The sequence below is a fragment of the Gobius niger genome (genome assembly GCF_951799975.1).
Source record: "Gobius niger genome assembly, chromosome: 9".
Classification (NCBI taxonomy): Eukaryota; Metazoa; Chordata; class Actinopteri; order Gobiiformes; family Gobiidae; genus Gobius; species Gobius niger.
The window spans coordinates 5,331,682-5,344,077 of NC_136860.1; the positions used below are offsets into that span (position 1 = coordinate 5,331,682).

Consider the following 12,396-nt stretch of genomic DNA (forward strand, 5'->3'; position numbering starts at 1 on the left):
CAAACGGTCTCCCATCCAAGTCCTGCCAGGCCCATCCCTGCTTAGCTTCCAAAGTCTGACAGGATTGGGCATAGCAATGGCGGTATAGTCGTGGGTTAAGCACCACTTTAATAATAACATTGTGGTTTTACAATGTTTTCCAATCACAACATCCCCAAATTTGGATTGGTAACTACTTACACTGAGTGGGAGTGTTACAAGCTAACGCTAGCAACTTTTCACTGTCACCATTCGTATTCAAGGAGTTTATTCATGAAAAATACGCCACACGTGAATTATACAGCTGTTTTCATTCATTGTGTGTGTGACAGTCACCTGTTCTCGGAGCTCCCTCATCTTCTCCAGCTTCTTCAGTTTACTGGCAAACTCCTGCACATCCGCCAGCCCCATGTCAGTGCACAGGCGAACCAGGAACCGCAGGCCTGCACACAACCCGGAATCAGCACTCAACCCAGAGTCACGGCACAAAACTCAGAATCGGCACTCAACCCAGAATCAGCACTCAACCCAGAGTCACGGCACACAACTCAGAATCAGCACTCAACCCGGAATCAGCACTCAACCCAGAGTCACAGCACACAACCCAGAGTCACAGCACTCAACCCGGAATCAGCACTCAACCCAGAGTCACAGCACACAACCCAGAGTCACAGCACACAACCCAGAGTCACAGCACTCAACCCGGAATCAGCACTCAACCCAGAGTCACAGCACACAACCCAGAGTCACAGCACTCAACCCGGAATCAGCACTCAACCCAGAGTCACAGCACACAACCCAGAGTCACAGCACTCAACCCGGAATCAGCACTCAACCCAGAGTCACGGCACACAACTCAGAATCAGCACTCAACCCGGAATCAGCACTCAACGAGGGTTAGGGTTAGGGGTTAGGGTTAGCACACAACGCTGGGTTGGTCACAGCGTTGTGTGCTGTGACCAACCCAGAGTCACAGCACACAACGCAGAATCAGCACTCAACCCAGAGTCACAGCACTCAACCCAGAGTCACAGCACACAACCCAGAGTCACAGCACTCAACCCGGAATCAGCACTCAACCCAGAGTCACGGCACACAACTCAGAATCAGCACTCAACCCGGAATCAGCACTCAACCCAGAGTCACAGCACACAACGCAGAATCAGCACTCAACCCAGAGTCACAGCACACAACCCAGAGTCACAGCACACAACCCGGAATCAGCACTCAACCCAGAGTCACAGCACACAACCCAGAGTCACAGCACACAACCCGGAATCAGCACTCAACCCAGAGTCACAGCACACAACGCAGAATCAGCACTCAACCCAGAGTCACAGCACACAACCCAGAGTCACAGCACACAACACAGAGTCACAGCACTCAACCCAGAGTCACAACACACAACCCAGAGTCACAGCACTCAACCCAGTCACAGCACTCAACCCAGAGTCACAGCACACAACCTGGAATCAGCACTCAACCCAGAGTCACAGCACTCAACCCAGAATCAGCACTCAACCCAGAGTCACAGCACTCAACCCAGAGTCACAGCACTCAACCCAGTCACAGCACTCAACCCAGTCACAGCACTCAACCCAGAGTCACAGCACACAACCCAGAGTCACAGCACTCAACCCAGAGTCATACTCAACCCAGGGTCACAGCACTCAACCCAGAGTCACAGCACACAACCTGGAATCAGCACTCAACCCAGAGTCACAGCACCCAACCCAGGGTCACAGCACACAACCCAGAATCACAGCACTCAACCCAGAATCACAGCACTCAACCCAGAGTCACAGCACTCAACCCAGAGTCACAGCACCCAACCCAGGGTCACAGCACACAACCCAGAATCACAGCACTCAACCCAGAATCACAGCACTCAACCCAGAGTCACAGCACTCAACCCAGGGTCAAAGTACTCAACCCAGAGTCAAAGTACTCAACCCAGAGTCACAGCACTCAACCCAGAATCACAGCACTCAACACAGAGTCACAGCACTCAACCCAGAATCAGCACTCAACCCAGAGTCACAGCACACAACCCAGAGTCACAGCACTCAACCCAGGGTCAAAGTACTCAACCCAGAGTCACAGCACTCAACCCAGAATCACAGCACACAACCCAGAGTCACAGCACTCAACCCAGAGTCACAGCACTCAACCCAGAGTCACAGCACTCAACCCAGAATCACAGCACTCAACCCAGAATCACAGCACTCAACCCAGAATCACAGCACTCAACCCAGAATCACGGCACTCAACCCAGAGTCACGGCACTCAACCCAGAGTCATACTCAACCCAGGGTCACAGCACTCAACCCAGAATCACAGCACTCAACCCAGAGTCACAGCACTCAACCCAGGGTCAAAGTACTCAACCCAGAGTCACAGCACTCAACCCAGAAACAGCACTCAACCCAGAGTCACAGCACTCAACCCAGAATCACAGCACTCAACCCAGGGTCACAGCACTCAACCCAGAATCACAGCACTCAACCCAGAGTCACAGCACTCAACCCAGAATCAGCACTCAACCCAGAGTCACAGCACTCAACCCAGAATCACAGCACTCAACCCAGAGTCACAGCACTCAACCCAGAATCACAGCACTCAACCCGGGGTCACAGCACTCAACCCAGGGTCACAGCACTCAACCCAGAGTCACAGCACTCAACCCAGAGTCACAGCACTCAACCCAGAGTCACAGCACTCAACCCAGAATCACAGCACTCAACCCGGAGTCACAGCACTCAACCCAGAATCACAGCACTCAACCCGGGGTCACAGCACTCAACCCAGAGTCACAGCACTCAACCCAGTCACAGCACTCAACCCAGGGTCAAAGTACTCAACCCAGAGTCACAGCACTCAACCCAGAATCACAGCACTCAACACAGAGTCACAGCACTCAACCCAGAATCACAGCACTCAACCCAGAATCAGCACTCAACCCAGAGTCACAGCACACAACCCAGAGTCACAGCACTCAACCCAGGGTCAAAGTACTCAACCCAGAGTCACAGCACTCAACCCAGAATCACAGCACACAACCCAGAGTCACAGCACTCAACCCAGAGTCACAGCACTCAACCCAGAGTCACAGCACTCAACCCAGAATCACAGCACTCAACCCAGAATCACAGCACTCAACCCAGAATCACAGCACTCAACCCAGAATCACAGCACTCAACCCAGAGTCACGGCACTCAACCCAGAGTCATACTCAACCCAGGGTCACAGCACTCAACCCAGAATCACAGCACTCAACCCAGAGTCACAGCACTCAACCCAGGGTCAAAGTACTCAACCCAGAGTCACAGCACTCAACCCAGAATCAGCACTCAACCCAGAGTCACAGCACTCAACCCAGAATCACAGCACTCAACCCCGGGTCACAGCACTCAACCCAGAATCACAGCACTCAACCCAGAGTCACAGCACTCAACCCAGAATCACAGCACTCAACCCAGAGTCACAGCACTCAACCCAGAATCACAGCACTCAACCCGGGGTCACAGCACTCAACCCAGGGTCACAGCACTCAACCCAGAGTCACAGCACTCAACCCAGAGTCACAGCACTCAACCCAGAGTCACAGCACTCAACCCAGAATCACAGCACTCAACCCGGAGTCACAGCACTCAACCCAGAATCACAGCACTCAACCCAGTCACAGCACTCAACCCAGAGTCACAGCACTCAACCCAGGGTCAAAGTACTCAACCCAGAATCACAGCACTCAACACAGAGTCACAGCACTCAACCCAGAATCAGCACTCAACCCAGAGTCACAGCACACAACCCAGAGTCACAGCACTCAACCCAGGGTCAAAGTACTCAACCCAGAGTCACAGCACTCAACCCAGAATCACAGCACACAACCCAGAGTCACAGCACTCAACCCAGAGTCACAGCACTCAACCCAGAGTCACAGCACTCAACCCAGAATCACAGCACTCAACCCAGAATCACAGCACTCAACCCAGAATCACAGCACTCAACCCAGAATCACAGCACTCAACCCAGAGTCACGGCACTCAACCCAGAGTCATACTCAACCCAGGGTCACAGCACTCAACCCAGAATCACAGCACTCAACCCAGAGTCACAGCACTCAACCCAGGGTCAAAGTACTCAACCCAGAGTCACAGCACTCAACCCAGAATCAGCACTCAACCCAGAGTCACAGCACTCAACCCAGAATCACAGCACTCAACCCAGAGTCACAGCACTCAACCCAGAATCACAGCACTCAACCCGGGGTCACAGCACTCAACCCAGGGTCACAGCACTCAACCCAGAGTCACAGCACTCAACCCAGAGTCACAGCACTCAACCCGGAATCAGCACTCAACCCAGAGTCACAGCACACAACCCAGAATCACAGCACACAACCCAGAATCAGCACTCAACCCAGAGTCACAGCACACAACCCAGAATCACAGCACACAACCCAGAATCAGCACTCAACCCAGAGTCACAGCACTCAACCCAGAATCACAGCACTCAACCCGGGGTCACAGCACTCAACCCAGGGTCACAGCACTCAACCCAGAGTCACAGCACTCAACCCAGAATCACAGCACTCAACCCGGAGTCACAGCACTCAACCCAGAATCACAGCACTCAACCCGGGGTCACAGCACTCAACCCAGAGTCACAGCACTCAACCCGATCACTAAAACTTACACTCCACATTTTCGGGGAACTTGCTGTGAATTCTTTTATACATGTCCAGGGATTTCTGGTAGTTGCCTGTAGAGACATATCATCCATGAGTGACTTAAATCTGAGCCTCTTCAAAGCCAAAGCTCAGAAAGGACTTACCGCTCTTCCTGAAGCAACTGGCCACCATCAGCTGCCACTTCACCTCTGTCGGCCTGGCAAAATCACAAACAATTCAAGAGGAGCTTTTTATCAGTCAAAACTACTCGTGCTTTCTGTCATTTTGTTTCCCTTTTCTACCAGAGCTGGTGCAATGAACCAGGCACACAGTGTTTGAGGGTAAACTCCTCAGGAAGTGTGTTCTCTGTATTTGACCCTATACTGGACCCAGGTCCAGATCTAGGGCTAGGGTCATGGTCAGAATCAGAATCATAGCTGGAATATAAACAGATTGTGCATATTTTGGGTTGATGGAGGAAACCGGAGGAAGTGGAGGCCACCCAGACACAGGGACAAGAGAAGAACTCCACACAGAAAGGGTCAACAGTGTGGGAATCACCCTGCATTTACTCATTGTGAGGTAAGAGACTACATGCACAATGTTTGTTTATTTTTTATATGTTTTATGTCAGGTGGGGCTATGGGAGTGCACAAATCTAAAAGTTGGCCGTTCAAATGCAGCTTCAACTGGTGTCCCTGGATACCCGGATTGGAAGCGCCTGAACCCAAAGGAGTGCCCCGGGCCGTCCTCTCGTCTACAGGAGAAGCTTTAAGAGGACAGTGCAGACTGATCCACCACCTGGCAACAGATGTTTTTCCAGCTTATATCCTCCTAGCCAGTAAAGTGTCGTAAAAACAGTGGTCTTCTGAGTGCTGTTCTACACTTTCTGTGATAGTGCATTTGTCTGTAGTACACTTACTGTATTAGTGTGGCTCTTTCATAATAATGAAGTACACTTACTGTATTAGTGTGGCTCTTTCATAATAATGAAGTACACTTACTGTATTAGTGTGGCTCTTTGATAATAATGAAGTACACTTACTGTATTAGTGTGGCTCTTTCATAATAATGAAGTACACTTACTGTATTAGTGTGGCTCTTTCATAATAATGAAGTACACTTACTGTATTAGTGTGGCTCTTTCAAAATACTGAATGGCCTTCTCAAAGAAGTGCGTCTCGATATGATACGCTGCCAGCCACTCGATCACATCGATGTTGGAGGGGAAATACCTGTAGGACTGAGAGGGCAGAGTTTTGACATAGAGGGCACCTTAGGTGCGTAGGTGCAGTACCTCGTAATACTTCAAGTAGTACCTCATAGTAGTAGTGGTAGGCCTGTGTCTTGTCTCCCTCCATGTCGTGCAGCTCTCCCAGCTTGGCCAGGGCCTTGGCATCTGTGGGCACTACACTGATGACCTGTAGCAGCCACTCCATGGCCTGGGGCCGCTCTTCTACCAGCTCGTAGCTGACACACACGTCTCAGGAAACACAAAGGCACTCTGACAGAAGCTTGATAAAGTCCTTCATCATGCTTTGCTCTGACTTTTTACATACTTTTGAACATTGAAGGCTTTATGACTTAAAGTGGACACTAAAACCTGCTATTCTGCAGCTCAGCGTTTTCACATTTTATTATTCAAATCAATGTGTTTGTATGACACGTGGCTCCTTTGCGCATCTCGTATGTGTAGAGTGCCCTCCCCTCACAACAGGAGGAATACATCGTAATTAAAACAAGTACAAGCACACATTTTAGCTACGCAGGCTGAGAAAATAATTATGTCAGATAAAAATTTAGTGCAAAATGCCTAGGACACAGGAATAAAGTTTATACAGGAAAAAAAAAACTCTCCCATGATTATCTGCAAAGCTGATTCCACAACGACATGTTTATTTGGTCGGGACAGTGCATGTTATTTAACATATATAGATACATGCATGTAAACACGCCATGCCAGACTGTAGCCTTGGGCTAATATCCATCCATCGTCCCCCATCCACACTCTCAAACACTCTCATTCATCCTGACCTATTGTACATGTTTAATAGTGGTAGGGGAAACTGGAGTACCTGGAGGAAACCTACGCAGACACGGGGAGAACATGCAAACTCCACAGAGAGGTCCAGGTGGGAATCGAACCTTTTTGCTGTGAAGCACCAGTGCTAACCGCTGCGCCACTGTGCCGCCCTGCAAATTTGTAAAGCTTAACTATTAGTTTGTGAAGCTCTCAGACATCCAGGACCTATCCATTGTTTGGGGACTCCAGTGTAGAAGGATACAGAGCTGCGAGCTGGAACATGACCTGGGGACAGTTCCTCAGAATGGCGTGCAGCTTGTGGAAACAGTCCAGAGCCTCGTCCAGACGCTGCAGCCTCTTGTACGTCAGACCTGAATAGGCAGGAAACCAAGCACCAAGCAATATCAACACACCAAGCACCAAGCAATATCATCACAGAGATACATCCTGTTGTGTTTGTTTTGTCTCTCAGCTGCCGTCGCTAGAAAACAAATATCTACTTTTACTGAACCTCAAATATACCTGCAGGGTCTTCCAGGAGCATTTGAATCAATCAAAGTGTTAAAGCCACTTTGATTGATTCAAATGATTGATTCAAAAATTGATTGAAATGCTACAAGCAGACACTGCAGGTATATTTTGTATATTTTGTATCAACCTGTCGCTAATGTGTTGCATGTGTCAAATTGTAATTCTACTTTTGATATTGCATTATTTGTTTACCACAAACAAAGTTAGCTGTCGGGTTAATAATGTGGTCTCACAGATACCAGGCATATGGGGAGAATGTATTTACTTTGCAGCCTGATTTTTCAAAATCGTGTCGTGCATCTAGGGCGACCATTTATGAGAGACGCTGCTAATCCATCCCAGGAAAATAATGGGAGTGGAAGACCAGTGGTCCCCAAAGACTTCACTCAGAAGCAGTGGCGTAGCTAGGGTCACCTGACAACTCCCATAATGCAGTTCTCTGCATAAATTTCCCTCAGAAGAGAAGACTGAGATTCTTTAGGTCATGATGGTGGTTTCGCTTACTGTATGTTGGCAAATAATGTGTTGGGGCCATGTGTAAAAAGTATATCCGACCCATTTCAATAGGCCTAGTATAATGAAGTTATACGGCCAGCAGCGACAGCGTCTGGGTTTGCGGAACATGTGACTTTTGACCGTTTTAGTTAAATAGCTACACCTCTCCATGAAAATCCCAGAGACATATACATTAAACAGCGGAGCCTCACATCTGTGAGAAGAACACGATGTGTAATAGTATCAATACTGGCTAATCTCTGATACGGTGACATCCCCCTAACAGTGGGCCTTTGGTGGAGGAGGCTGTACCCAGGTTGTAGAGCGCCTCAGTGCACGAGGAGTCATTCCGTAGGGCTTCCTTGTAGAACTCGGCGGCCTTCTCGAAGTCCTGCTGCTTGCAGACGGTGTTGCCCTTGTTGATGAGCGCAGCAGGATTGTAGCGGTCAGCGGTCATGGCCAGCTCGGCGTAGCGATCGGCCTGCACATAGTCCCTCTCCTGTGGGTGCAGAGTAAACCGCCGTCAGCCTGCTGTGGGCACCGTGTTCAGACAGCACAGTGTCGTGCGAGGGTTTTTAATGTTTATTGTTTTTAGTCAAGTCCAGTGATTCGCTTTAGTTTTAGCTGAGAAAATGCCATGCAAATATAGTTATGGTTCTTAGACTGATGTTACAGCCTTTGATGAATGATTTACAATTCCATTTATATTAAATTCAGTTGAAACTTTACCCTACTCTGACAATACAAATATTTCCACACACATAAACTCATAGCCCTTTTTCCAGACAAACAGGCGTGAGTTCTAATCTGTGTTGGCAGAGTGTTCCTCTGACTCACAGTAACAGAAGGCCGCTTTGGCAAAGGCACTTGGACAGTTTGGGATGCTGCATCCTCCTCTAGAGGTCGACCGAGGGGCTGCAGTTACAGCATTTATCAGTACATAAAGCTGCACAGTTTCTTAGGCGAGGTGCTCAACGCCGTGAATAATTTCAAAGAATGACAGCAGCATAAAACATTACATTTCATATATGAATTACTGGGGTAGAGCATGGTGTTAACGGCCGCATTTCTAAACATGGTTTCAGAGACTTCAGTACGGTTTAACAGCTCTGTGCCCAACTGCATATACAATACAGAAAACACACAAAAAAAACATTACATAGAGTTAAAGCGCCTGTCTCACCGGAGGAGAGTTGCGGAGACCTTGCTCGGATTGATTGCGCGCACAAAGGGCCTATCTCACCGGCCTGGAGACTAGTTGGACACTCAAGCTGCTGCTAGTCACAGAAATGTCTCCGAGACGTCCCCTGGAGATACAGCGAGTCTCCAGGTAGTCTTGGTGAAAACTAATAGGTTCCATTTCAGCAGACCTTGGGTAATAGGGACTCGCCTTTTACCCAAGCTGAAGTCACTGAGGTGGTTAGAAAGCTCCTCCAGGGTGCTGGAGTGTAGGATCTGGCCGATAGTCGAACAGTGTGTTTTTTGTCCCGGTCGTGGCACACTGGATCAGCTTTATACCCTGGTCGGGTGCTCAAGGGTATGTGGGAGTTCACCAGTCCACATGTGTTTTGTGGATCTGGAGTAAGCGTTCGACCGTGTCCCTTGTGGTGCTCTGTGGGGGGTGCTCCCGGAGTATGGGGTCCAGGGCAATTAACATGTCAAAATGGTATTTAAACTGTATTTACATAAGCACACAAAATAATTGGTGAAATTGTATCGTTTTTGCGCCATACGTCCACAAGAGGGCGCCAAAGGGCCCGCCAATGCTAACACGGGATTTTGACATATTGAAATTGCCTCTATAAATGATGTTACACACACAGAACCGGAAATAAAAATTGCACAGGAACTCGGTATATTTACAGATGCATTAACGCATACAATTTAGCACAAAATAAAAAAGTTTGAGGCATGCCGCCTCACTCCCACCGCTGCCTCCCTGAACTGACCATCTGCAGCAGCAGCAGCAGTGCGCATGTCATTGGGAAGCAGTAGTGATGTGAGAAGCTGCACCTTAAAGGCACAGCGTGTTAGAGCAGGAACATTTGCACAGCCACACCCAAATTACATCCATGAATTTGTAATAAGTCACAAATGTCCCTGCAATGTAGTCCTTCATTTTCTGGCATCTCCGGCAAGAAATGCCTTTAATGTCCACTTCAGCAGCTCAGATTCTGCCGTCGTCGCTGGGGATCACCTTAGTGACACGTCCAATGGGCCATCGTGCCCTGGGCAGTTGTGGATCGATCATCATGGTGGCTTCTGGCAAACAGCAAGCGGGACCTCTTATGGTTTTCTTTCAAAAATGGCTTGTTCTAGCCACGCTGCCATAAAGGCCAGATTTGTGCAGTGTATGACTAATAGTTGTTCTGTGGACAGTTCCCCCACCTGAGCTGTAGCTCTCTGCAGTTCATCCAGGGTCATCATAGGCTTCTTGGTAACAGCTCTGGTCAGTGCTGTCCTTGTTCGGTCCGTAAGTTTAGGAGGACGGCTGGGTCTTGGTAGGTTTGCAGTGATGCCATACTCTTTCCATTTCTGCATGGTGTATTAACTGTATTTTTAGAAATGTTCAAAGCTTTGTAAATCTTTTTAAAACCTAACCCAGACTTGACGATGCTTCTGCTCCACAATAGTCTCTTCACAGACCTCTGAGACCATCACAGAGCAGCTGTATTTGAACTGACATTAGATTACACACAGGTAGACTCTATTTAGTCATTGGGTCAACATGTGATCATTCAGAAATCATCAGGAAACTTCTGAAGGCAGTTGTTTCACTAAAAGGAACTTTTCAGTTTTTTATTTATTTAAGAACATCTAAATCATGCATAAATTTCATTTCACGATTGTGTGTCACTTAGTGTGTGTCTCTCACATAAAATTTCAATTAAAATATATTTATGTTTATGGTCCATAGTATGGCAAAATGTCTTAAAGTTAAATGGGGGCCCATACTTATGCATACCACTGTAGTTTGTCAGGTAAGCCCAGTTAAGGGAAAAACTACTGAAAAAGGGTGTTCCACATTATTAAGCAGACCACCATTTTCAAGCAATATGGGAAAGAAAAAGGATCTCTCCACTGATGAAAAGCATGAAATTGTTGGATGCCTTGGACTAGGTATGAAAACCTTCGATATTTCACAAAAGATCAAGCGTAATCATCGTACTGTTAAGAGATTTGTGGCTGATTCAGAGCACACACAGGTTTGTGCAGATAAAGGCACAATAAGGACGTTTTTTGCCAGACAAATACATCAGATTAAGAGAACAGATGCTACAAAGCAGCAAACTGGTATTTGAAGCTGCTGGTGCCTCTGGAGTCACCCAAACATCAAGGTGTAGGACCCTCCAGAGGCTGCAGTTGTGCATAAACCTTCTATCCGGGCCTCCCCTAAACTGTTCATTGAATGATCATGAACGGAAATGGCTGCAGTGGCTCAGAAATACATGAAGACTCATTTTCAAACAGTCTTAATAATAACACCTGGAGTACTTTGAAGTCCGCACAGTAATATTGTCTAAGTACTCCAGGTGTTATTACGCCTCACAATATAGTTCCCCTTTTTATCCGCTTAGAAAATCGACAGGTTTAATTTTGTGTAACTACACTTGGATCGTGTTACGTTTCACGTAATTGTATTTAAATAGGGAAAACGTGGAACAGCTTGGTAGCTTATAACGTCACCCCAGGTTGGAGCTATACCTATGCTAGGAGAGGCTAAATGCTAACAACATTTGTGTCACTGAGTGCACACACAAAGACCAGCAAGGTAGGATTCAACTCGTCTAAGCTAAGGTAAGAACATATCTCTGTATGTAAAAACAGTGGCCTATTCCTTTAAGCCGCTTTGGATTGATACGCATTCTACACTACATTTAAATAATAAAAGAGTTGTTTTATTCATAATGACATGCCTTCCTTGGACACGGATAATACAAAAATTATAGCAGAAATTTTGTAGGCAAAAAAAGCCCAAGTGCATTTAGTATTGTTCAATGTCATCCAGGCGACCATCTCTGTGTAATTAACACTGGAGCAGCAGAGCGTTGGGACTTACCAGGAAGTAAAGGCAGGAGAGGTTGGTGGCGGCGGCGCTCTTGACCCGACTGTCCTTCTTCTCAAAGGTCTTCAGAGTCTCCACGGCCTGAGCACACACACAACACATGCTTTATGCTGTTTCCCACCGAGATACAGGCAATCCCAACTTCACTACTATACAGTGTGTGATTACCACTAATTATATATATATATATATATATATATATATATATATACACACACACACACATAACAGAGGTACAGTGGTCCAAACTAATACGTCACAAGCAAACACATACCAATCTCTCAGACTCTGACATTTGTACTTGAGAGTGTTGAGGACATTTTTTCCTCCTCCTCCTGACTCCTGTATAACTGAGATAGGGTTTCCACCTATGTCCCCGGACATTTCGGCAACTAAATCAACCCTTTTCCTCATAAGCAGTGGTGCCTTCACACATCTAACCTAAGACAAAAATTGCCCTTCTACAACGAAATGGAACATAACCTTGTGATAGAGCTATATTAGTTTTACGCTATGTGCTTACTAATATTATTATTAATATTATTTTGCTCTCAATAGTAATATACTTTTGATACTATTCTTTTGTTAGTTATTTATTTGTTGTTTGCTCATGTGGAATAAAAGAATAAT

At 47.1% G+C, this 12,396-nt stretch overlaps 1 protein-coding gene across 3 annotated transcripts in view; it reads right to left on the reverse strand.

The window, feature by feature from the left end:
• ift88 (intraflagellar transport 88 homolog) overlaps window positions 1-12,396 on the reverse strand; it is a 169,245-nt gene that overhangs the window by 8,020 nt on the left and 148,829 nt on the right. For all 3 annotated transcript variants that reach the window (XM_079562885.1, XM_079562884.1, XM_079562883.1), the window contains 8 exons: window positions 11,761-11,847; window positions 8,013-8,199; window positions 6,937-7,045; window positions 5,971-6,121; window positions 5,779-5,894; window positions 4,816-4,868; window positions 4,678-4,743; window positions 316-422 (listed from right to left, as the gene is read on the reverse strand). In XM_079562885.1, coding sequence (XP_079419011.1) covers window positions 316-422; window positions 4,678-4,743; window positions 4,816-4,868; window positions 5,779-5,894; window positions 5,971-6,121; window positions 6,937-7,045; window positions 8,013-8,199; window positions 11,761-11,847 — 876 coding nt within the window. The remainder of the gene's footprint in view (window positions 1-315; window positions 423-4,677; window positions 4,744-4,815; window positions 4,869-5,778; window positions 5,895-5,970; window positions 6,122-6,936; window positions 7,046-8,012; window positions 8,200-11,760; window positions 11,848-12,396) is intronic.